A 21,994-nucleotide genomic window follows, 5' to 3' on the forward strand; every position below is an offset into this window, starting at 1 on the left:
ATCACTGTGGGGTCTGACTGTTGCCAGGTCCCTGGCAGAGACAGCATCGGGTATTTTGTGCCCTTCCTTCATGAATAAAAATGTTTTGCATGCCAAACAAATCCCATGGGACAAACCTGGCCCCCTGGCTGTTTCTGCACAGCCCGTGAGTTAAGAAGGGTTTTTACGTTTTTCATTGGTTGAAAAGATTCGAAAGAATCATAATGTATCATGACGTGTGAAAATTATCTGAAATTCAAATTTCAGTTTCTATACATAAAGTTGGACTGAAACAGCTACGCTCATCCACTTGCCATCATCCGTGGCCGCCTCAGGCCACCACAACAGAGCTGATGACAGCTGTGACAGAGACCGTCCGGGTGGCAAAGCCTAAAATATCTACTATCAGGCCCTCCCCAGAAACCGCCTACCAGCTCTGCTCTCAAGTCCTGAATGTTCCCACATGAGCCTGACCTCGCGAGAACCTGGCCAGGAGAATTTGTTTTCCCCTCCACGTGAGTGTTCCCGCACCTCCTTTGCCCTGAGACACAGTTACAGTGGCCAAGGCCACGAAAAGCAGAAAAACCACTTACATAGGATCCGTAATCCACAGCCAGGGTCTGCAGGGCCCAGGGGAGCCCGAGGCCAATGAGGATGTCAAAAACATTGCTCCCGATGGAGTTGGACACGGCCATATCCCCCATGCCTGCGAGGACAAGAGATTACCTGAGTGAGGGAGGTGGCCCCTGGGCGGTGCCCTGGCTCCTAATGACTCTCTCGAGCCCCTGGTCTGACAGCCAGAGACCCACGTGCCCAGGTCTCTCCCAGGCCATCCATCATTGTAGGATGATACAGATTGTAAAATAGTCTATTGAATACACATTTTCTTTTTTTGTGTGCATTTTTTCAATAGAACAGGATGAAATATACATTCTATTGAACTGCTGAGCTTAAATGTAATTTGAAAACCAACTATGGTCCCCAAAATTCTGAAGCATCCTATAGAAAGAAATAAACTCAGCAGTCTATAAAGGGCTCCTGAGTTCACCGACCCACGGTTCACTGAACCCATGGTTCAGTGTCATCACCCATCTGCTCTACGCTGTATCCAATTCTTCTTCTAAATAACTGAGCAACATTAAGGAAAATAATGTAACCAGCAGAATTCCACAAGGACCAGTGGAGGGCACTGTGCTAAGGCTGGGAGCCACAGGTTGTGTTTGCTGAAAACCAGTCTCCTCCCACACAAATCAGGCACATAAATTAGAGTGGGGGTTGGGAGGTGCACAGCCATCCAGGGGGCATCCACCTAGGGCGGGGCAGGTGAACGGTGACCTTGGTTTTGAGGGAGGGAGGGTCTGTCATACACTGAAGAGTGACCTCTGGCAACTGGCACTTTGAGGGGTTCTGCAGTGGGTAAACCTTAGGCTATGGGGTCTGTCCTCTTGAAGCCTCAGTTTTCTCATCCACAAAATGCATATATGATTGTCTCTAACTCATAGAGTTATGAAGTAACATCGTGTGCTTAAACTGCTCTGTTCAGTTGTGGCAAAGGTTAGCCATCATTGTCTTTATTACTTTTTTTTTTTTTTTGCGGTACGCGGGCCTCTCACTGCTGTGGCCTCTCCCGTTGCAGAGCACAGGCTCCGGACGCGCAGGCTCAGCGGCCACGGCTCACGGGCCCAGCCGCTCCGCGGCATGTGGGATCTTCCCGGACCGGGGCACGAACCCGCGTCCCCTGCATCGGCAGGCGGACTCTCAACCACTGCGCCACCAGGGAAGCCCTTTATTACTATTTTTAATAACAGAACTAATACAACCTCCAGAGAGGATGTGGGTGCGACCCAGGAAGCGTCTCTGCCTTCCTCGAGGGTAGACCTCTGGCTTGTTTCCTTGTTATTCTGATGCCAGGAAGCCTTTTCACCAGCGTGGCACTGAAGCAGCCCAGTGCTCCTTCCCAGCTGGGATTTGGTGCCCCGGTAACTGCCGAGTGACCTCCCCCCGCCTCCCAAGTAGGAAGTCCTGCCTTCGTGTCCCAGCCCCACCCCATTCGGGGTCCCACCTTGTCTGGCCACAATGAGGCTGGCCATGCAGTCGGGCACGCTGGTTCCGGCTGCCAGGAAGGTGATCCCCATGATGACGTCGGGAATCCCCAGCGTGTACCCGATGATCGTGACCTGGGAGAGGCGGGAAGAGGAGAGCTGAGGGCTGGCAGCAGCCCCACCTGCCCGCAGACCCTCCCAGCAAAAAGCTGAAAAGTCTGCAATCTAGATGGTCTCTCTGGGGGCCACGTCTGCTCTCTGTATCAAGACAGACGGACGAGGAACATCTCAGGGCGCAGACGGGGCTGCTTGCAGGGGACCAGGGTGCAGTTACGGAGCCCATGCTCTCCAACCGAAGACTGGCCTCTCTTACTTGTTCCTTTGGGTGAGGCAGGCGGCCTGAGGGAGGAGAAACAGGGTTTCTGGGAAAAGGCAATACAGGGACAGTATCTGAACTCAGGATGTTCCTGGGAAACCCAGAACGGATGGCTGCCATGCTGTGCTGGGAACGCAAGCGTCCACGTCCCATGCTGGCTGCATAATGAGACTTTACAGGAGCTGGGAAGGGGCTGACTCACACCGTCCAGCCTTGTAGGAAAAGCCATAAGCAGCTGATTCCTCTCCTCTCTTGTTGGAAGCCTGGGGACGTCACCTCTGCCCACGTCACCCTCTGCCCCACAGTGGCTTACGTTTATCTAGTACTCAGGCACTTCTGTTAGTGCTGAGTGATGCTCCTGGGCTTTAACTTATTCCATTCTCACCACAACCCCAGGGAGTAGGTGCTTATCTGCATTCTTCACACGAGGACACGGAGGCATCGCCCAAGGCCCATGCACTGGGGAGTGGCCCGGGGTGGGGGGACATTCCCACCCGGGCATTCAGGCTGCGCCCGTTGGCACCAGCAGCACCTCTATTTACACAGGAGGGGCTTAGCTGGAGGAAGAACACCTGACGAGGACGCAGTGCCTCCATCCCATTAAATGAGCCCATTCTGGCCCCCAGTTTCCAGATGGGCAAACTGGGAGGAAAGCAGTGGGTGAGAAGGCGTGAGGAGGGGCGAGTGGCAAAAGCGAGTAAGTGGAAAGAGACCCATCCCGGGTCCGCTGGCTTCAGGAGAGAAAAACTTGCAGGAGGCGAACCGACGAGGTCATAGTGGGATGCCACGTGCCCTCCCTCACTTTCTGTAAAATTACAAGAAATGCAAATGGGCTGTGGCAAGTAGCCCACTCCTCCCAGCTCCCCTGGGACCCCTGCGCTGGAGCCTGGCCTCACTCCCTCCCCGTCCAAAGGTTTGGGGGATGTTAAATCCGTAGGGATGCCTGGCTTGGTCCCTTTCAAACGGGGAATGCACGTCATTTCCATCCGGTGCTGAACTGAATTTGGGGTGGCCTCGGGTTCTCTGCTTTCCCCTCTCCAGGGAGGAAAGCGAGAGCAGAAACACAGCGTTTCTTCTGTCTGTTCTGGAGCCTTTTGTGAAATGGAGCTGCAAGCATCCTTGTTTTTCCTTTCTCACCCTCAGCGGGGTCTCTGCAGGAATTGGTTTGGCTCCATGGGGCTTGGCCTGGGAAGGGGCTGCTGCCCTCACCCTGCTGTTACTGTGGTTACCATGGTTACGGCTGAGGCTGGCGTTTGGGGGAAGTGATTCTCCGGGTGGCTGGACCAGGTCTCAGGGGCTTCTCCTGGTTTCCCGCTTACTCCTGGCCATTTCTCAGGGCTTCTCAGAACCTCCCCCAGAGTGGAAGGAGGCAAACAGAAGGAGGGCGAACCTCGGATCCGTCGGCTACTTCGCGTGTTAGTGGACTTCAGAGAAAACCACTGGGCCACCTGGAGTTCAGGGACACCAATGCTACTCCCCAAACCTGGCACCCAATGAATGTGTCAAATAAAAACGTCAATGAACACAGGATGAAGGAAAAACCCCTGGCTATAAGACTTGGGTTGAAAAAAAATTATCTGTTTGTCTGTGATGTTGAAGGCACGGGATAATTACGAGTTAATTGTGTCAGGTTTACACATTTGTTATTACCTCTAAAATAATCTTTTCAGAACCTCTTTTTAGCTCTTGAGTGTAATTCTCCAGATTTATACTGCATCTCTACCTGATGCTCAAGCATGATTACATGCACATAATTTTGTCATGGCTTTTAATTTCTGCCCAACTCCAATTCTAATGAATTAGGTTCACTCCTCAGTTAGAAACCAGAGTCATAGATGGGAAGTGCACTCTGGGTGGCTGGGTTTCCTGGAATGGCTTTGGGGCAGAGGCTCTTTTGAGCAATGGTCCCTCAATCCATGCCAATCCTTGAATCATTGTTTCAGCTTCAGAAGGGACACTTGAGCATTCACCTGGTCCAATGACATCATTTTCTGGTTGAAGAAACTGAGCGGAGATGAGGAGTGACTCTGATGGATGGGATTGTCAGCCCCCCCATGCCTCCCACCCTTCCTCCACGCTGGCTGCCTGTGACCCTGCTGGACTTTCCACTAGAGCGGGTGGAGTATATTTCCCCAATCCATGGATGTCGGGCTTGGCTGATGGAGTGTGGGTGGAAGTCTCAAGCCAAGGGCCTGGGAGGCACCTGTGTTTGCCCTTGCCGTCCTGCATTCCAATGATCCACCGTGAGAAGACATTCCCCAGGTAGCCACTGGTCCAAAGAAAATGAGCACACACACACGGAGTAGACATGAACCCCACCTGCTGCCTGAATCAAAGGTAACCACGCTGGAGCTGGAAGCAGATTGCTTAGCCAGTGCCCTCTAAGATCAGTTACTCTATGGTCTACCTGTTGACATGTGAGCAGGAGCATAAAGTCTTGTGATTCTAAACCACAGAATTTAGGGCTGGTTGTTACACAGTGTGTTGCAGCGACAGCTGACTGATACAGTTACTGGGCTGAAACCCCTGCGCCTACTCCCCTCTGGGTGAGAGTATTTCTCTCTGAAGAGATCCGGCACTGCACGGGGTCCTGGACTCACCATCCACACCATCATGTAGGAGAAGGCTGCGATCCACAGCGTGGAGGAAGCGAAGGTCACCATAAACCACTTCTCCCAGCGGGGCTTGTTGCAGTTGGGGACAGTGAAGTACAAGACAAAGCTCAGGGGCCAGGTGAATGCCCATTTCACTGTTTCCAGTTTGCCAGCTGGGAAAACAACAAAGGCAAAAAGAAAAAAAAAATAAATCAGTGAGCTACATGTCTCTGCTCCACCCTCTGCACGGCTGTCCCCGGACATTTACATCCTAACGGAAGGCCTGTGAAATAAGCCCGACCATGTTGCTCTTTTCCCGGTAGACTCCAATGGCTTTCCACCAGCAACAAAACCAAGCGGAATAAAAAGTTATCCACTGCCACCTGCTACTCAGGCAACTGGAGCCAGGTGGAAAAGGATGAGGAGGATTCTCAGGATACAAACGGGGTGGGGGGAGAGTGAGGGGTCGGGGTGGAGGTGGGGGAGGGGAGGTAGAGACCGCCAGCTGCCTCTGGGTCCTTCTCCCCATGGACAGGCAGCGACATCTTCCCAGATTCTAAGGCGTCAGCGGGCACGGCGCCACCTAGTGGAATTGATCAACATCCTGTCAACTTGCTGAAATCTTGAAAGACCATCTGAAAGCTCTCAAGGTTGTCAAAACACCACTTGAGTGTCTGCATCCCAAGCTGCTATGGATTTGCAAATCCATAATTGCTTCCTGGCTCTAACTACTTACTGCCATGGACAAGATGATGGATCTGTCAGTGATGACCTGATCCTACCATCTCTGAGTGCTGCCTGAGGGCCGAGTATCAGAGACACCCATAAATGCTTATTTTGGTGACAACATTACCACAAGTTCTTGTAGCCTCAGATTTGAGAAACACAGTAGTTCTCCTTTGGCCATTATTACCATCCTGCTTAAGTGCTAACTCACCTCTAAAAAGAAATATCAAGATCTCCATCTTCCAGAAAGTTCTCTGTGTGCATCCTTCTGGTCAACATCCCACCCCTCTACCACCATAGATTAGTTTTTCCTGTTCTCCAGCTTCAAATAAATGAAATCATATTGTATTTTTTTGTGTGTCTACCTTCTTTTATTCAACATAATGTTTTCTGAGTTTCATTCATGTGTAATTCATTCCTAATTGCTCTGTAGTGTCCCATCCTGTGAATACACCACAATTTGTTTATCCATTCTTCGTGGATGGGATTTCTGTTGTTGCCAGTTTTCAGGTATTACAAGGAAAGAGGCGGGGAGCTTTCTTGTAGGAGTCTTTTTGTGGGCGTGTTTCCATTTCTCTTGGGCAAAGAGCCAGGAGTCGAATTGCTGAGTCATAGGGTGGGTGTTTATTTAACTTTGTAAGAAACTACTAAACTGTTTTCTAAAATGATTATTCCATTTTATATTCCCTCCAGAGTTAAGGAGGTATTTTTAAAATTACATTTTGAATAGTATGAATAAAATTTATTTTATAATTTTACAATTTATTTTATAATTTTATGCTAGCATCCAGCACTTATTCATACATCTCTTACCAGTCTCCAAACAGTTTCCTAAAACTATTTAAGAGGAAAACTGCAGAGTAAAGTTACACAACGCCACTTTTGGCCCCTGGTCTCCCTAGACGGCAGGGTGGTCTCTAGGGGGAGATGGGGGCTTTCTCATCAGACAGCGCTGGGTCCAGTCCCTGTTCTGCCGCAGTCTAGTGCCTCAGTTACTTAAATTCCCTAAGCCTCAGTTTCCTCATCTGTAAAATGTGGACACAGAAACACTGAGCTTGAGGGTTGCTGGCAGAATTAAATGAACCATTAGGATAGGGATTGGGGCAACATAAGTTTGCACGTTACTGGACTCAAAACCCTCAGAATCTTTCCTGACTCTCCATTCTTTAATTCCCCACCTGAACCCTGGCCACCTGCGCAGGGAACTCGATCCGTCTGCATCCTCCTATCCCCATGGCCTCTCCCTGGACCAGGTCCTCCATCTATGACCTGGCTGAAGACCTGGCTTCCTAAGGGGACTCCCAGCACTCTCACCTGCCCCACCTCCATCTGCATGCCACTGACAGCCAGAGTCTCAGAAAGCAAACTGTTCTAGAACCTTCCACTGGCTTCCAGTGCCCTCAGAGTAAAACCACATCTTCCCACAAGGCAAATCATTGACTGGTTTGGCTCCTGTCTGCCACTCCCCCTGCTTACACACTCCCCTGGCTCCAAAGCCTCCTTCTGCCTCAGGGACTTTGCATCTGTGGTTCCCTCTGGATAGAGCTTGTGGCTGTGTCTGTCCTGTTGAGCAGATGACCTCCTAACACAAATGTCACCAGACCCCTCAGATCACCCAGTCTGAGATCCCCTCCCACCCCACTCCTTGCTTTCCCATCACCTGCATTTATCTGCTTCATAGCAAATGTTTTCTATTTGAAATTAACAGGTTTATTTGTTTCCTCACTATTTTCAGTTGCCCCCAAACTAGAATATAAACTCTATAAGAACGAGTGTTTTCTCCAACTTGTTCATCACTCTGTTTTGATGCCACGAACAGTGCAGGGCACACATCACATGCTCCATACGTATTAGTATCAACAGTAATGACATAACTATGAACAATCTAATCAGATGGACCAAAGGAAACTATCTGTTTTTGAGAATCTAAGGGCATCCCACTTACAGGTGCGCAATAAAGCAAAGAGAACATATTTGTAAGAAAGGAGGAGTCTCTCTCCATTAGCTGCTATGCATCTGTTTAGATTTAAGGTTTGGAGGTGGTGAGTGAACAATGAGAACACTGCCTGTGTCTGGCTGGATTACAAAGCAACCAGGCTGTCTGGGAGTTTTCTGTGAGGGGCTTTCAAATGCTGCACCATCCAGAACACAGCCAGATCCTTGGATCCCAAATGCTTCCTGGAATTCCACACATTCCTAAAGTCTGCACTGTGGTGATAAGGGATGGATGCACCTGGGGCCCTCGGCATCCCCTCACTGACCACCCAGTCCTCCTGATGCCCTCCCAGGGGGAGGGAGAGACAGATAGACAGAGACACAGAGAGAGAGAGAGAGAGAGAGAGAGAGAGAGAGAGAGAAAGAGAGAGAGAGAGACACACACACACACACACACTTGGTTCATTTAAAATACAAACCCAGGGCTTCCCTGGTGGTGCAGTGGTTGAGAGTCCACTTGCCGATGCAGGGGACACGGGTTCGTGCCCCGGTCCGGGAAGATCCCACATGCCGCGGAGCGGCTGGGCCCGTGAGCCATGGCCGCTGAGCCTGCGCGTCCGGAGCCTGTGCTCCGCAACGGGAGAGGCCGCAACAGTGAGAGGCCCGCGTACCGCAAAAAAAAAATACACACCCAATCAAAGTAACAAAGAAACACAAGAATGGGGAGAGAAATGACTTCAACCTGGCTCTGTCATTCTTCAGAAAATAAAAAAGAGAAGAAAATGAGGCCAGAACTATGACTGCGAGAGCTTAGCACATGATATTGGTGAGGGAAAGTTGCAAGCAGTGTAAGTTCACACCAGTGAGTTTTGAGTTTTTTTCTCTCAGCTGCTTTAAAAATTCTGACTTGACACTGGAAGGGCATTATATCTAGAAAACGGTTTTCACTATCATTAAAAATGATATGTTTTCTTTAACTTACAGCTCCACTCTGACAACAACAAAACAGAAATTCAGAGTATCATCTGCAACGAGCCTTTAAATGTAATATAACAAATGTAACTCCTCAAACACACCAAGTGATGCAGAAATGTGCTTTTTATGTGATTTCGAGCACCAGGAGCGTTCAGGTAAGGATTGTCGAAATTTCTATTTCTGAACAAAGGGGTAAAAACTGTATCCCTTCTTCTTTCAGCCAGTATTTCTGGACATTTCCCATCTTTTGTTCCATTGTCATGTGGTCTAAATACAGCCTTCTCCGGCTCGTGGTGGGTAGGTCTATTCATCAATTTAACAAATATTTAGTGAACGCCCACTACACCGCTCTGTGCGAGCACTGCTTCAGGTGCTGACGACACAGCAGCGAATTAACAAAACACCACTCGCTGCACCTGAACCTGATGTTACAGCGATTACGTGATGTTTTCAAAATCAGCCATAAAGTCAGGGGATGAAGCAAGGGCGTGAGCTTAGGACTCTGAGCACAGAGCACCCCGTTGAGCATCACTCTTCCTAAAAAGCAGAGAACTTGTTCCCAAGTTACAGTCCTTTAAAAATTTATTTTAAAACTTTTATTAATTTTTAATTTTACTGAGTTATAATTAACATACAATATGACATTAGTTGCAGATGCACAACATAGCAATTCAGTATTTTTATGTATTATGAAATGGTCACTGCTTTGAGACCAGTTGAGACTCTACTGAGTTATATAGTGCTGACCAAGCTTTTTAGGAAGCTTAATACTGTCAGACGGAGGAAAAGTCATTGCTCAGTATTGCGGACCCAGAACTAAGTATATACATTTGTTCTAATTATATAGGCAATAAAAATGCACATTGTGTTAAAATGGAAAGTGTAGAGAAAACAAAAAATAATTTCACCTAGGATAAACATACTAATATTTTGGTGTATTTTGTTTCAGTTTGTGCTCCAGGGAAGTGTATTTACCTCCATACACACGTAACTGTTTCTCTTTCTGTCAGTCAGTAGTAAGAAGGCTTTCTTCTCATAAGAGGTAAGAATATAAGTACAATTTATATGTATGTAGACATATAGATACATATACTATGCATAGGTATATATAATAAATACATGTATGCAACCTATATGTATGTTATATGCACATAAACGTGTTAATATAGGTGTATATATTATATAATACACAATGTTAACTATGTGTAAATATTCGTGTATTAATATACACTATATTAAATGTATATAGTATATAGAAACCATGTTACATGCACACATTAACTCAATCATACATGTGCACAGAGTACATATATGCACATACACACGTATACATGCATGCCCTATATATGCGTCTGTTTACACACTCCCACACAGTTACTTACTTGTTCATTATTCACACTCTAGTCAAGCCCTGGTGGCGGAAACACAGGGAACCCAGGCCCCTGCAGGATTCCCGTGGGAGGGAAACACATCCTCACCCAGTGGAGGGGCCTTTTTCAGGCCGAAGGAACTTGGCCTGAGAGGACCCTCAAGGGCCCTCTGCTGGTCTGAGGGCCTCCACCCACTCACCACTGGGATGAAGTGGCCCTGCCCAGGGGAAGGCCTGGCCGGACACTCAGCCCCCAGCCTCGAATGGAGGTTCCAGGCCCGGGAACGGGGTTTCTCAGCAGCTGGTGGAGGACAGCGGGCCACACTCGGGCAAGCCCATCCTCCACTTCAGAGGCAGAACCAGGCCCTGACCTAGGCTTCCCGGCGACACAGAGGAACCGTGAAGATGGCTGGTGGGACCGCGGGCCTCTAGCCCCCGCCACCCGCGGTGGCCCATGGACCAGCAGATCGGCATCACCAGAGGGCCTGTTAGACACGCAGAATCTCGGGCCGCACCCGGCCCTCCCGAATCAGAGCCCACCCTTTGTCAAGGATGCCCAGGTGAGAAGGGCTGGTGTAGGGGGACTCAGGATCCCACTTCCGGTCTTAGCACCTCGGGGCCCTGGGGTGAAGCCGAGACCCCTGGGGTGGCAGGACCACGCACAACATCCCTCCTCCTTGCAGACCTGTGCTTCCAAAGGACAGAGGGTGCCTGAGGTGGGTGCCTGAGCCCACACCTGCAGCCATGTCTCCCAACATGAGAAGGCCCTGGGGCCTCCACATCTGCATGCTAATCCCAGGGGCAAGGGTGGGGAGCAGAAGTGCAAGATACCCCGAAGCCTCACAGTTAGGTCTGGGGTGTACCTCGTCCAGGTGAGGAACAGGGAACACGTGACCCACAGGGGGCCCCTCTGTCCCACTGAGTGATGAGGGTTGTCTGCTCTCACACACGTGGCTCTGATGTTTTCCTGGAGGGGTGCACGTGGGCTCCTGGGCTCCGGGGCCAGCACAGCGCCAGCCACTTACAACCTCGTCAACTGGCCTCATGGCTTCCTTCGTCGGGGTAAGACTTTAGCCAAGTAAGCGCTCCTGGAGCTTGGTTGCGGGCTGCTGATGGTGAACTCTAGAAACATGGGCTGGGGGAGGCGGAACTCCAGGTGTGGCCCCCAAGGTCTGTGCCCCAGTTTTCACAGCCTGCGGGAAGGATGAACCACCAGCCCTAACGGTGCTAGGCTCTAGGGCAGAGCTGACCTCCAGACGGGCAGGTCATGACCCATCACGGGAGCCCTCGGAAGCAGAAGGGGAGGCTAGAGGGGTGGGGAGTGTGGGGAGGACCAGACACAACACACGGTGCTGGTTTGCTAGACGAGGGGCCACGGGAGCAGAAGACGGTGGCCTTGGGGCAGGGAGCAGCCCCGGTGACAGCCACGAGGAGGAGACAGACTCAGCCCTGCAGCCACCAGGAACCCACTCCTGCCAGGAACCCGAGTGTGCCGGGGCCTCTAGGAAGGCCCACAGCTCTGCCCACCCCCCTTCCATCACAGCCCTGTGAGCCTCGGAACACCCAGCCGGGCCACGCCGGACTTCTGACCCCCAGAACCCGAGCAAACCAACAGGTTTAAGCCGCGAGGCTTGTTCTCACTTGTTACAAAGCAGTAGAAAATGAACACAAGGCCTTACAAAGGAGGAGCGGGGGGTCTGGTCATTTCATCCTTAATATGTGTTTGTCCTGGGCGATAGGAAGGTTGCCAAGAAATGTTACCAAAGGTGGCAAAATGGATAAAGAACCAGGATAGTTTTTTCTAGCAAGATAAGATACTAACAAGTAATGATTTAACTCTGGGTGGGCGATTCTGGAGTTTGGGGTCTAGGAATCTGGGTGGGTATTTTCTAGTTAGTTTTGGTCAGCCCTTGACCAGGTTGAGATCTCAGGAGCCCTGAGGGGGCCCCGGCGCCCCCCTGAGCTTTACCTGCTGTCCCTGGACACAAAGAGGGGTAGAGAAGGAGCCTGCGTCCAAAAGTAACATGCGACTCTGATACCCTGTGCCCACGCCTCACCATTAAACGGCCTTTCACGTGGAACCAGCACTCCCGCCTGAAAACCTACAGCCGCCATCCACCCCAGCACCTCAGAGAAGACACACAGGCTAATTAAACTTCACACACTTGGCAATGAATGCGAATTGGACCATTGCACTCTTTCTTGAAACAGCCAGAAACTTCCGGAAGGTCTAGCAGAATTCTTTGGGTTTGGTCCACCCGTTCCCCTAATGGGTAGGGCTGGGGGACAAGGCTGCGGGAACAGCCAAGTCTTTGCTGGAGGCAGCAGTCGGGGGAGAAGGACGCTGCCCTGGTGGCCGGGGTCCTGACAGCTTTACCAGCCTCCACCTGTGCCTCCACCGGCAAGGAGCCGGGGGATTCCCTGGGCCAGCCCCGCGGTGTGATTTAGGTACTGTCTACCCAGGTGTGCATCCCCTGTGGTGCCCATCCTGGAAATAGCAGGTCCTGGGACAGGTGGGGCCTGAATGGGGATGAGGAAAGAGCAAAGGCCGCCTGGGAGGGCTGCTGGGCCCCCAGGGCTGGCTTTGCCAGGACAGCCTCCCACCAACTGCAACGGGTTGGGTGAAGCCCTTCTCCCCCCAGCAACATGTGCCTGGCCAACGGGGTCACGGGCTTTCCTCCTTAGCTCCAGGGGACCCCGAGGAACAGCTGAGGGAGAGCCTCCTCGAAATGCCCACATTTCAGCCCATGACCAAGTGTCCCCATCTTGGTCATCTTTGGACCCCCTACAATAGAGTCTTATCCGCTGTAAAAATTAACATAGGGCTTCCCTGGTGGCGCAGCGGTTGAGAGTCCACCTGCCGGTGCAGGGGACACGGGTTCGTGCCCCGGTCCGGGAAGATCCCACATGCCGCGGAGCGGCTGGGCCCGTGAGCCATGGCCGCTGAGCCTGCGCGTCCGGAGCCTGTGCTCCGCAACGGGAGAGGCCGCAACAGTGAGAGGCCCGCGTACCGAAAAAAAAAAAAAAAATTAACATAAATACTTCTACGTCATACAGAGATATTTCCTTGAATTTAAAATCAGAAAGGTCACCCAAGTCAAGGGCATCAACTCAGCAGCCTCAAAATAGCTCCAGACCCCACAGCCCAGCCCAGCCCAGCCCAGCCCAGACGCGGGACCTCTTACAGGGGGGGTCGAACGGCGTGTACGGCCCTTCCTCGTCCTCTTCGTCCTCCTCGCCCTCGTTCTCGTCGTTCTCGTTGTCCTCGTTCTCATTCTCCGTCTCGTTACCAGCCTCAGCAACAACGTCGTCCCCCCGCGTCCCGTTCACACCTCTGTCCAGGGCGCTGCTGGGCCCCATCCCGTTCTCCACCGTGTGCTTAATCGGGATTTTGATGGCCACCTCGGATTCCCCATTGGCATAAGCCCTGCTGTTTATCAGTCTTTGTCTCTGGAAAAAGAAAGGCATGTTCTAATACGGCCAGAGGGGCTGCAAGTCCTCACACCCAGAACACCAGCTATTGGGATATTTCCCAGTCATCTGGCAAGGAGGTGCTTCCAGAAGGCTCTGCAGAGAAGTTCTAAGGGACTCCTCAAAGTGATAACCAACTCTGGGAGGAAGGATTAATCTTTCTGACCCACTGGAACTTGCAAATGCCTTCAGAGGAGAATCCCCACGTCTCAGATGGGCACTGCTTTCCTATCAGGGTTCTTGATTCCCTGTGTGCTGGGGTGTTAACGTTCTCCTCCGGATTGTAGGAATTCCTCGGTCCATATGTGAGAAAGCCATACACGTGTGTTTGGATTACTGGGTCAATGAGGCTGCCGTTCTGGAGAAAGGAACACCCAGGAACATTCAGGTCAGAGACTCTGCATTACTTTAAACTAGGGTAACCTTGATTTAGCAACTACTGTGCATTCACATCGGAGGGCTTTATTCAGATGGAAGATAAAAAGAAGAAGGTAGGTAGAAGGGATAGAAGAGTTTTTCTGTATAACTGGGAGCTGGACCACGTCTCTGGACATGTGGAGAGAAGGGCAAGGACCAAGATGCACAGCTGGTCCAGAGAGCGAAGATGTTGGGAAATGGCTGCGGGATATTATTGTGCGAAACACGGAGGTAGGTGCTTCTACCTTCAGACCAGGAAACTTTCTCCCCTTCCCAGTTTCCCACCCCGTCCACGGCAGATGGACTGTGCTTTCCCAGATACCTCATTGATCAACATGCGACTGGCCATGGAGAGTCGAGTCTTGGGGGGAAAGTGGCTGGTGATCATGATTCGAAGACCAGCCTCAGAGAAAGAAAGCTGGTGTGGGTAGGCTGACAGCAGCTCATCTACCATGATCACTGACGCTTTGCGGTGGAAATTGGCTGGGAAAATTAAAAACATAAAATAAAAATAACATTGATACTAGGAGCAGGAAAGAGATATTCATTCACCTTCCTTCCATTCCTTTCTTTCCTGCTCTCTCTCTTCTTTCCTCCTATCTTCCTTCCCTCCCTCCTTTCTTCCCTCCCTTTTCATCCATCCAATCACCCATCCATCCATCCATCCATCCAATCAGCCATCCATCCATTCATCTACCCATCCGACCATTCATCATCTATCCATCCACCATCCAATCACCCATCCATCCATCCATCCATCCATCCATCCAATCAGCCATCCATCCATTCATCTACCCATCCGACCATTCATCTATCCATCCACCATCCAATCAGCCATCCATCCATCCATCCATCCATCCATCCATCCAATCAGCCATCCATCCATTCATCTACCCATCCAACCATTCATCTATCCTCCCACCTACCCATCTGTCCTTCCTCCCTCTCTCCCTGCCTCCCTCCCTCCCTCCCCCGCTTCCTTCCTCCCTTCCCTCCTCCTTCCTTCCAACCATCCATCCAACTATTCAACCATCCTGGAAGGGTTGTCATGATCAAAATTTGAAGAAGAGTTAAAATCTGCTTTCTACGGGGCTCATCGATACCTCTTTGAAATGACCTGAAACAATTTAAGAGTCCTTCACGAACATGGTGAGAATGAGTGATAACATAAGAGAATCCCCCTTTGTCCTCAAAGGATTCTTTTCCTGCCGCTCACATCTGGGGCATAGGAAAGACCCCAACAGTCTTTAGTAACACTTTATGTCCTTCAAATGTCAGCAGTGCTCATTCTGAGCTGTTAAAAGCTGCAGAATTGACATTAGTCCAGGTGGAGGACATGGTGGGGGGATGCCCACGTTGCTGCGGCCCAGCCTGTGAGCAGGGCTGCCCGGGGGCTAGGGGTGGGGAGCTGGGCTCGAGTCCAGAGGGGGCTTAGGGCAAATCTTGCGTCAGGATCTGCTGGCAGGCCTGAAAATAACTTCCGTCGTGGCCCAAGGCCCTCTCTGTGGATGCTGCAATACGAGCACACAGCTCATGGGTACCTGGCCAAGGCCTCACTCCTGTTCTCCAGGCCACTAAACCACGAAATGATCTCTGGAAACACTGACTAATAAAATAGGTAGCGCTCTTTGGTTCCCTAAGAGTATTCCTTTCATGGTTATGAACTACCCTGAAGAGAAGAAACTAAGTGAAATCCTTATGTGGGATGGCACTGAATACTCGTAAGCCTTTTTTTCACCATGCATATACTTAGTGAGAAAAGTATATCAAATAATTGATTTTCAAATTCTAATAAGTACCCACAGATTTCAAACTTAGATATGTATTTGAAAATAACCTATAGATTTTCTAATTTCTTTTGTTTTGCCTGAAAAGCAAACAAAATGGGACTGCGAAGAAATAAACCCACACATTTCAAGAGGAAAGTTAAAAAGAAATTAAATGAAAAATGTAACGCATTCTAGGCAAACATAAGTGATAATTTTCCATGTTCCTCGAAGAAAGAAAATGATTAGAGAGCACTGTATTATCGCTTTGTGTATCAACTGCTTAATAAGTATCTATTGAATGTAAGCATTACTTTGGGGAAAAAAGGGTAATTTCCTCTGTCATTTTGCAGCTCGGAAACTGAGGTAATGTAGCCTGAAAGTGAATTTGGATATAATAATACGCTAATAACAACTATAATTAATGGAGTATTCTGCAGACTTTATCTCCTTAACTTGTTAAAAAAGTTATCCTCATTTTGCAGAAGAGAAAACTGAGGCTCAGAGAGGTTAAGTAACTTGCTTCACGGTCACTCAGTTAGAATGTGACAGAGTCAGCATCTTGACACCCATGGCCTCCTCTCCTTTACCATCTCCCCACTTTCCGTATATCACCCCCAGCACGTTTGGTCCAAGAACTTCCACTGGCTTTCAGAGTTTGCCCATCAGCAGGATGAACCTGCTCCCTGCCCGATGCAGCGAGGGAGGGGGGGAGGCCTCCCTGGGGGCAGGCACACCCTCTGGGGCCTGGAGGGGGACGCAGCCCCCCAGGGTTACCTCTCTTGAGTAGCACCACGGTGGCGTCGCAGTTGCTGCTGTCGTCGATTTCAGCGTTGTTGGCCAAGCCGTTGACCATGTTTCCTGCACCCTTGGTCCTCCTCTCGAAGCACTGGTGTATGCAGGCGTTGTATCTGGACACGGCCATAAGCGGGAAGAGCCCATCAGCACGGCCGTACCTGCCTCCCCGGCTCCCAGCTCCCCGAGCCTGGATGCCTGTGGGGGACCCTGTGCCTTAAGTTATTAGGTTATTATGTTATCATCCTGTTTCCCCCAGAATATACAACCTGCCCATTTCCCAACTTGAGAATATACGGTAAGTGAAAATAAAGCCAACATCACATAGATACATAGGGACACACTGCTTTCTCTGCAGAGTCTTCCATGTCAGCAGAGGGACCTCTGGGATTGAGCTCCCTTACTTGGGGTCTGTGCGTGCGTGGAAGGGCTGTTGTGAGACTCAGAGGGATGGGCAAGGTCTCCCTCCTCTGGGCCACGTCCCCAGGGCCTTTGCTGTCAGGGGCATGCTTGGTGGAGGAAGGTCAAGGCGTCACGTCCGTCTCTGCTGCTACCCCGGGCTCTGCATCACGGTCCACGTGTACAGGCGGGCTGGCTGTCGAGGTCTCTGCCTGCCTTTGGTTTCCTGAGGTCATAGGCTGGGAGCCTGCGAATGTCTGTCACTGTTGTGCCATAATTCCAGGTCTGCTGCGCCCTTGGCTTTATGAAAAAATTCTGGGCTATGATTCTCCAGAACGACTGAGTGGAAAACAATCAAAACATTGTGCAGTGCTTCTTCCACGTGTGTTGGAAGGGAGGAAGCTTAGTCAAGGTCCTAGGATGTTCTGGTAGGTAAATGTCCCGGTCCCTTTATCGTTGGTATTAGAAGACTCCCATAGAGGAATCCTAGGAAACTCACTGGTTTTTAAAATATTTATGACATTTATGAGATGAAAATAAAACTATAAAAATGATATTTCTGAGACCATTGACAATTTGAACACTGACTGGATACTTACTCGTATCAAAGAATTAGCGTTCTTTTAGTTGTGATCGTGGTGGTTAGGTGAAAAATGAGTCCTTTAAGAGACACGCACTGACGTTTGGGTAGGTGAACTGACATGATGTCTGGGGCTTCAGGTCACGTGGGGAGAGGGAAGCTGCTAGGGGTGTGGGTGGAGGAAGCTAGCTGATGGTTGTAGGGCTCCTGGCAAGCACGCGGGGTGTGTCACGCTAGTCTGCCGACTGCTTTGCACGGTCAACATTCTTCTTAATGGAAAGACCTCCCCACTTTCTTTCTCTCCCCTCCTGATGGGGCTCTAGGGGAGACGTAGTGTTTCTGGCACCTTGACTCAGAATCCACTTTCCCCACAGAAATACTGACTCGCCTGGGTGTTTGCTTTAAAAGTTAACAACTGTGTGTTATACGTTTATTTGGATTTGGATAATAGGATAATACTACTATGTATCGTAGTATTATAAGCGCTCTCTTGGAAGCAGATATTGGTTAATTCCTTAACTCTTCCATCATGTTCCATCCTACAAACACCCTTTCAGGTAGGAAGCACTGTTCATTCTGTTTTTAGAAGCAGAAACTGAGATTCCAAATGACGGAATCACCTGGCCCAGGTCCCATGGCCGGGGCTGCACAGGAAGCACTTGATCTTAACCACCAGACCACACTGCCTCATCTGGGGACCAAACCCCAGGGAAGTGACACAGCAGTACAGAAATCAACCCTCGCTGAGGCCGGGTATGCCTCAGGCTCCGGGAAGGTTTCTACCTGTTGGGCCAAACTGGAATTGCTTTATGACCTTCAGACAGAACGTTTAAAGTTATTTTAAAGCCGTCTACCCAGGAGGCAGCTGATGGCTCTAATACATGCTGTTTTTAACGGCTGCTGCTCTGTTTTATATTTTTAATTGAATGTTTTAAATTTTATGCTTGCACCCTGAAGCTATTTTATTGTGCAGCATGCAATTTTATAAATCAGATTTTATAAAACCCAGTGATTAAAGCCTCTGATTATGGAGCGGGATGGCTAAAGAGCAGAGATTTCAATTTAGAACTTAGGACTAGAATTTATGCAGAAAATTCCACGAGCACAGTAGTTGCCTTTCCCCGGTCTATTTGTATCCTGCCGGTCTGAACAGCTGGGAGGTTGGTGAAGCTGAGGCATCAGCAGAAACACACCTCATCAGCTTCCACACTGGGCACGGTTTGGGGTAGGGAGATTGTTCACTGTGTGCTACATTGAGTGGAATGGCAGCAGATGACTTACAGCCCGCCCTGGCCATCAGTCAAGCCAGCTCCTACCTTCACTGTTCCTGTGACGTTTGTCAGTGGCCATGCTGATTTCTCCCAACGGGCTCTCGGCCACCAGAATTAATCTTTGTCAGGCCTCAACAGCAAGGAAAACTTGACATGTCAATTGCAGACTGCTACCTGACGGGTCCAAATGGGCAGTTTCTGAGAGCGGTCTGCTGTCCTGCCCCCTAGAGAAGGTGATCACTCCTGCAGTCACATAGGCTGGGGAGAGTATGGACTAACTTGGAGCGAAAGGAACAGCTCCCGTGGGGCAGGAATCTGCAGCACAGAATATCTCTGCACCACTGACAACCTCCTCAACTCCATGGCACTCAGCAAAAAGATGAACTGGCAGGTTCCAACCACGGTGCTTACGTTTTACATTAGAGTACGGGAAACATCAGCGACATAACTCTTGATACAGGTGGTAAGCTGTCCAGACTCCAAGGGGAACAAGCACGCATAATGTGGTGGTTTTAAAATACATCCACACATTCTGTGACACTCCTCTCTTCAAAAGGCAAAGTAGACATGTTGAGTGAGGACTGGACTGAGTGACTCTTTTCTAATAAACAGAACATGGCAGTAGTGATGGTGTGTGACTTGTGAGACCAGATCATAAAAGGTGTTGCCGGGTCCTTCCTGCTCTCTCTTTAATCACCTGCTCTTTTGGAAGCCAACTCCCGGGTGTGGGGACAGTAGAGTGGCCCTGAAGAGAAGCCCACATGGTAAGGAACTGGGGCCTCCAGCCAACGACCAGCACCTACTCACTAGCAGTGTGAGTGGGCCGTCTTGGAGCCCCAAACGGATGACAGCCGCCCTGGACAACCTCTTGCCTCTAATCCCAAGAGAGCGCCTGAGCTAGCACCCTCCAGTTAAACTGCTCCTGGATGCTTAACTCTCAGAAACTGGATGAGATAATACACGTTTGTGGTTTTAAGCCATTAAGTTTTGTGGTCATTTGTTAAGCGGCAATAGCTGACTAATACAATACAAATAACAGAAGTCTGTAGATATCTTATCCATGGTTTTAGTTATCTCTTATCCAGCTCTGGCCCCATCTTCCCTTCACCTATATGGAAACATAACACATTGAGCTTTACCTCCTCTCTTGTTATGAAAGTGAGCAAAAAAACAGCCAAAAGCTAGGCTGCCAGGTCCTGAAGAGGGGGCAAGGGTTTGAGAGATTTCTCAAACGAAACCACGAAGCTTTGATTCTATCATACATTTGGGTTGGAAGGGTCTATGCTTTTGCTGTAAGTCGAGATTGCACTGATTCCTAGCAGTCTGCCCAGGGAGCCAAGTGAGCCTCTGATGACAGGTACCCGCCCTGTCCCCTGTTCCTCTGCCCACATTATCACATAATGCTGAGTGTAGGAAAGAGTTTTGGGAGAGAAACTAAGAAAGTCTTTTACTTACTTCATTATGACAATGTAGATGAGATACATCAGCACGAGGACCAAAGACTCCCACCTGTGGACAAACCAAGAATGGTCAGTTAACAGAAGCCGCCCTAGACAGATGTGCCATGCTCCAGGTCCTCTCAGACACGTGTGTGATGTGAATGGCAGCTCAACCTGCCGAGCACGGCAAGCATGAAGCAGACGTGCAAACAAGTTCCACATATTTCCTGGTCTGCAGACGTTTCCTAGGCTTTATCCAGGTTTTCGGGATCTTTCTCTTCCTCCCCTACTTCAAAGGAAAATGCTCCCTCTTCTCTGTTATTCGCTCACCCCAAAGAATATTTTGAACCCAGCAAGCCTTCTATAATGTAGCTGAATATACGGCTATGTGTATAAATCTGACCACAGCTTAATCATTCACTGAAACTATTCAGATACAGTTACAAAGGGCAAACTAGAGGAACTGATAAGGGCAACCAAGGGATTGTTAGGTACATCAGAGCAAGGCATGTGTAGAGAGAGGGAGACGGAGAGGGAAAGGAAGAATAGTTGGGGGGGAGGGGAGAGGGGGAGGGAGGGACAGAGGGGGAGAGAGACAGACACCTTGGGCAGGGAAGGTGCTAGCAGGGAGGATTAGCGTGAATGAGTGGGAAAATGGTCAAGAGCAAGCAAGAAAGAAAAATAATGAAACCTTCTGGAATGTACCTTGAACTTCTGATACTTCGAATATTTCCTCTATTTTCTTTAGTTTAGTAACTTTCAGTTAAAAAGCAAGGGAACGTGAAGGTTCCCCTTTAGCTGTAGAATTTAATTAGTTAATTGAGGGAGTAATTTTGACTTTAAGAAAAGGTTCCTGGAGGATGGTCTATAAAGAAATTCTAGGTTTTGGCTTTCCTTCGCTTTTTCAAGTTCCATGTCTGGAAACTGATCCTGGGGAAATATGTGATCACATGTAAAGAGGAGGCACACACAGGGTTTTCGTTGCAGTGCTGTTTTATAAAAATGAAGTGTTGGAAAGAAGCAAGGCGGTTATCAGATGAAGGAGTGGGTACGTGAGTTATGGTATGTCCACAGGATAACGAGCTACCATGCATTAGCTGAGAATGATTCTGCAGATATGCACAACCACAGAGATGGTCCTCTGTCATCCTGTTCAGTGTTTCTGCAGTATCTGAAGTTGATTGCCCACCCTCTTCAGAAGACACTCTCTTCTCCTGACTTCTGAGGGCCACACTCCTGGTTTTCCTCCTGTCCCCTAATTTCTTCTCCCTCCCTTGGTGTCCCCTCCACTTCTTCAGTGTGACCTCTAACGTTCTCTCTAGGTGATGTCCTCTTGTCCTATTTCTGGAAAACCAACAGACACGTCCACGCCACACTTCTCCCCGCTCCAGGTTCAGGATCCACTTGTCAATACAGCCTCCCCACGTGGCGTCTAGATGCAGGTCGGAACAGAATTCCGAATTCCTACGCCCCAGCTTCATGTTCTCCAGGGCTTTGCCATGTCAGTGAACTGCACAGTCAAGCCCCACATCTGGAAATAAAAGTGGAGCCCTTCTCTACCCTCCCCCATGCCCGTCGGGACTCTGTGTCCAAAATATCTCTGGAATTGTGGGTGTCTGCCCGCTCCACTGCTACCTCCCTCCCCCACCTTAATTTCAGCCTCTGAACTGCCTTCCTCAATGCTTCTGGATCCTGTCATTCTTCTGCTTAAGACTCTTCAATTGCTTCCCAAAAGACTTGAGAAAAAAATCAAAGGTGCCCCTCCCTGCAAACCCCGGTTCTTTTTCCTTCTCCCCCCAATCCTCTTGTGTCCCAACCTGGCCTCCTTTCATTTGCACACGGCAAGCTCCTTCCTTCTCC

At 49.7% G+C, this 21,994-nt stretch overlaps 1 protein-coding gene across 1 annotated transcript in view; it reads right to left on the reverse strand.

Moving 5' to 3' along the window:
• Positions 1 to 21,994, reverse strand: part of SLC24A3 (solute carrier family 24 member 3) — a 455,864-nt gene that overhangs the window by 21,373 nt on the left and 412,497 nt on the right. Inside the window, exons 9-15 of the mRNA XM_060122869.1 lie at positions 20,151 to 20,204; positions 16,428 to 16,561; positions 14,207 to 14,367; positions 13,182 to 13,446; positions 4,998 to 5,164; positions 2,042 to 2,156; positions 573 to 685 (exon numbers count right to left, since the gene is read on the reverse strand). Coding sequence (XP_059978852.1) covers positions 573 to 685; positions 2,042 to 2,156; positions 4,998 to 5,164; positions 13,182 to 13,446; positions 14,207 to 14,367; positions 16,428 to 16,561; positions 20,151 to 20,204 — 1,009 coding nt within the window. The remainder of the gene's footprint in view (positions 1 to 572; positions 686 to 2,041; positions 2,157 to 4,997; positions 5,165 to 13,181; positions 13,447 to 14,206; positions 14,368 to 16,427; positions 16,562 to 20,150; positions 20,205 to 21,994) is intronic.

This window comes from Lagenorhynchus albirostris, chromosome 15, assembly GCF_949774975.1.
Source record: "Lagenorhynchus albirostris chromosome 15, mLagAlb1.1, whole genome shotgun sequence".
In the NCBI taxonomy this organism is placed as follows: domain Eukaryota; kingdom Metazoa; phylum Chordata; class Mammalia; order Artiodactyla; family Delphinidae; genus Lagenorhynchus; species Lagenorhynchus albirostris.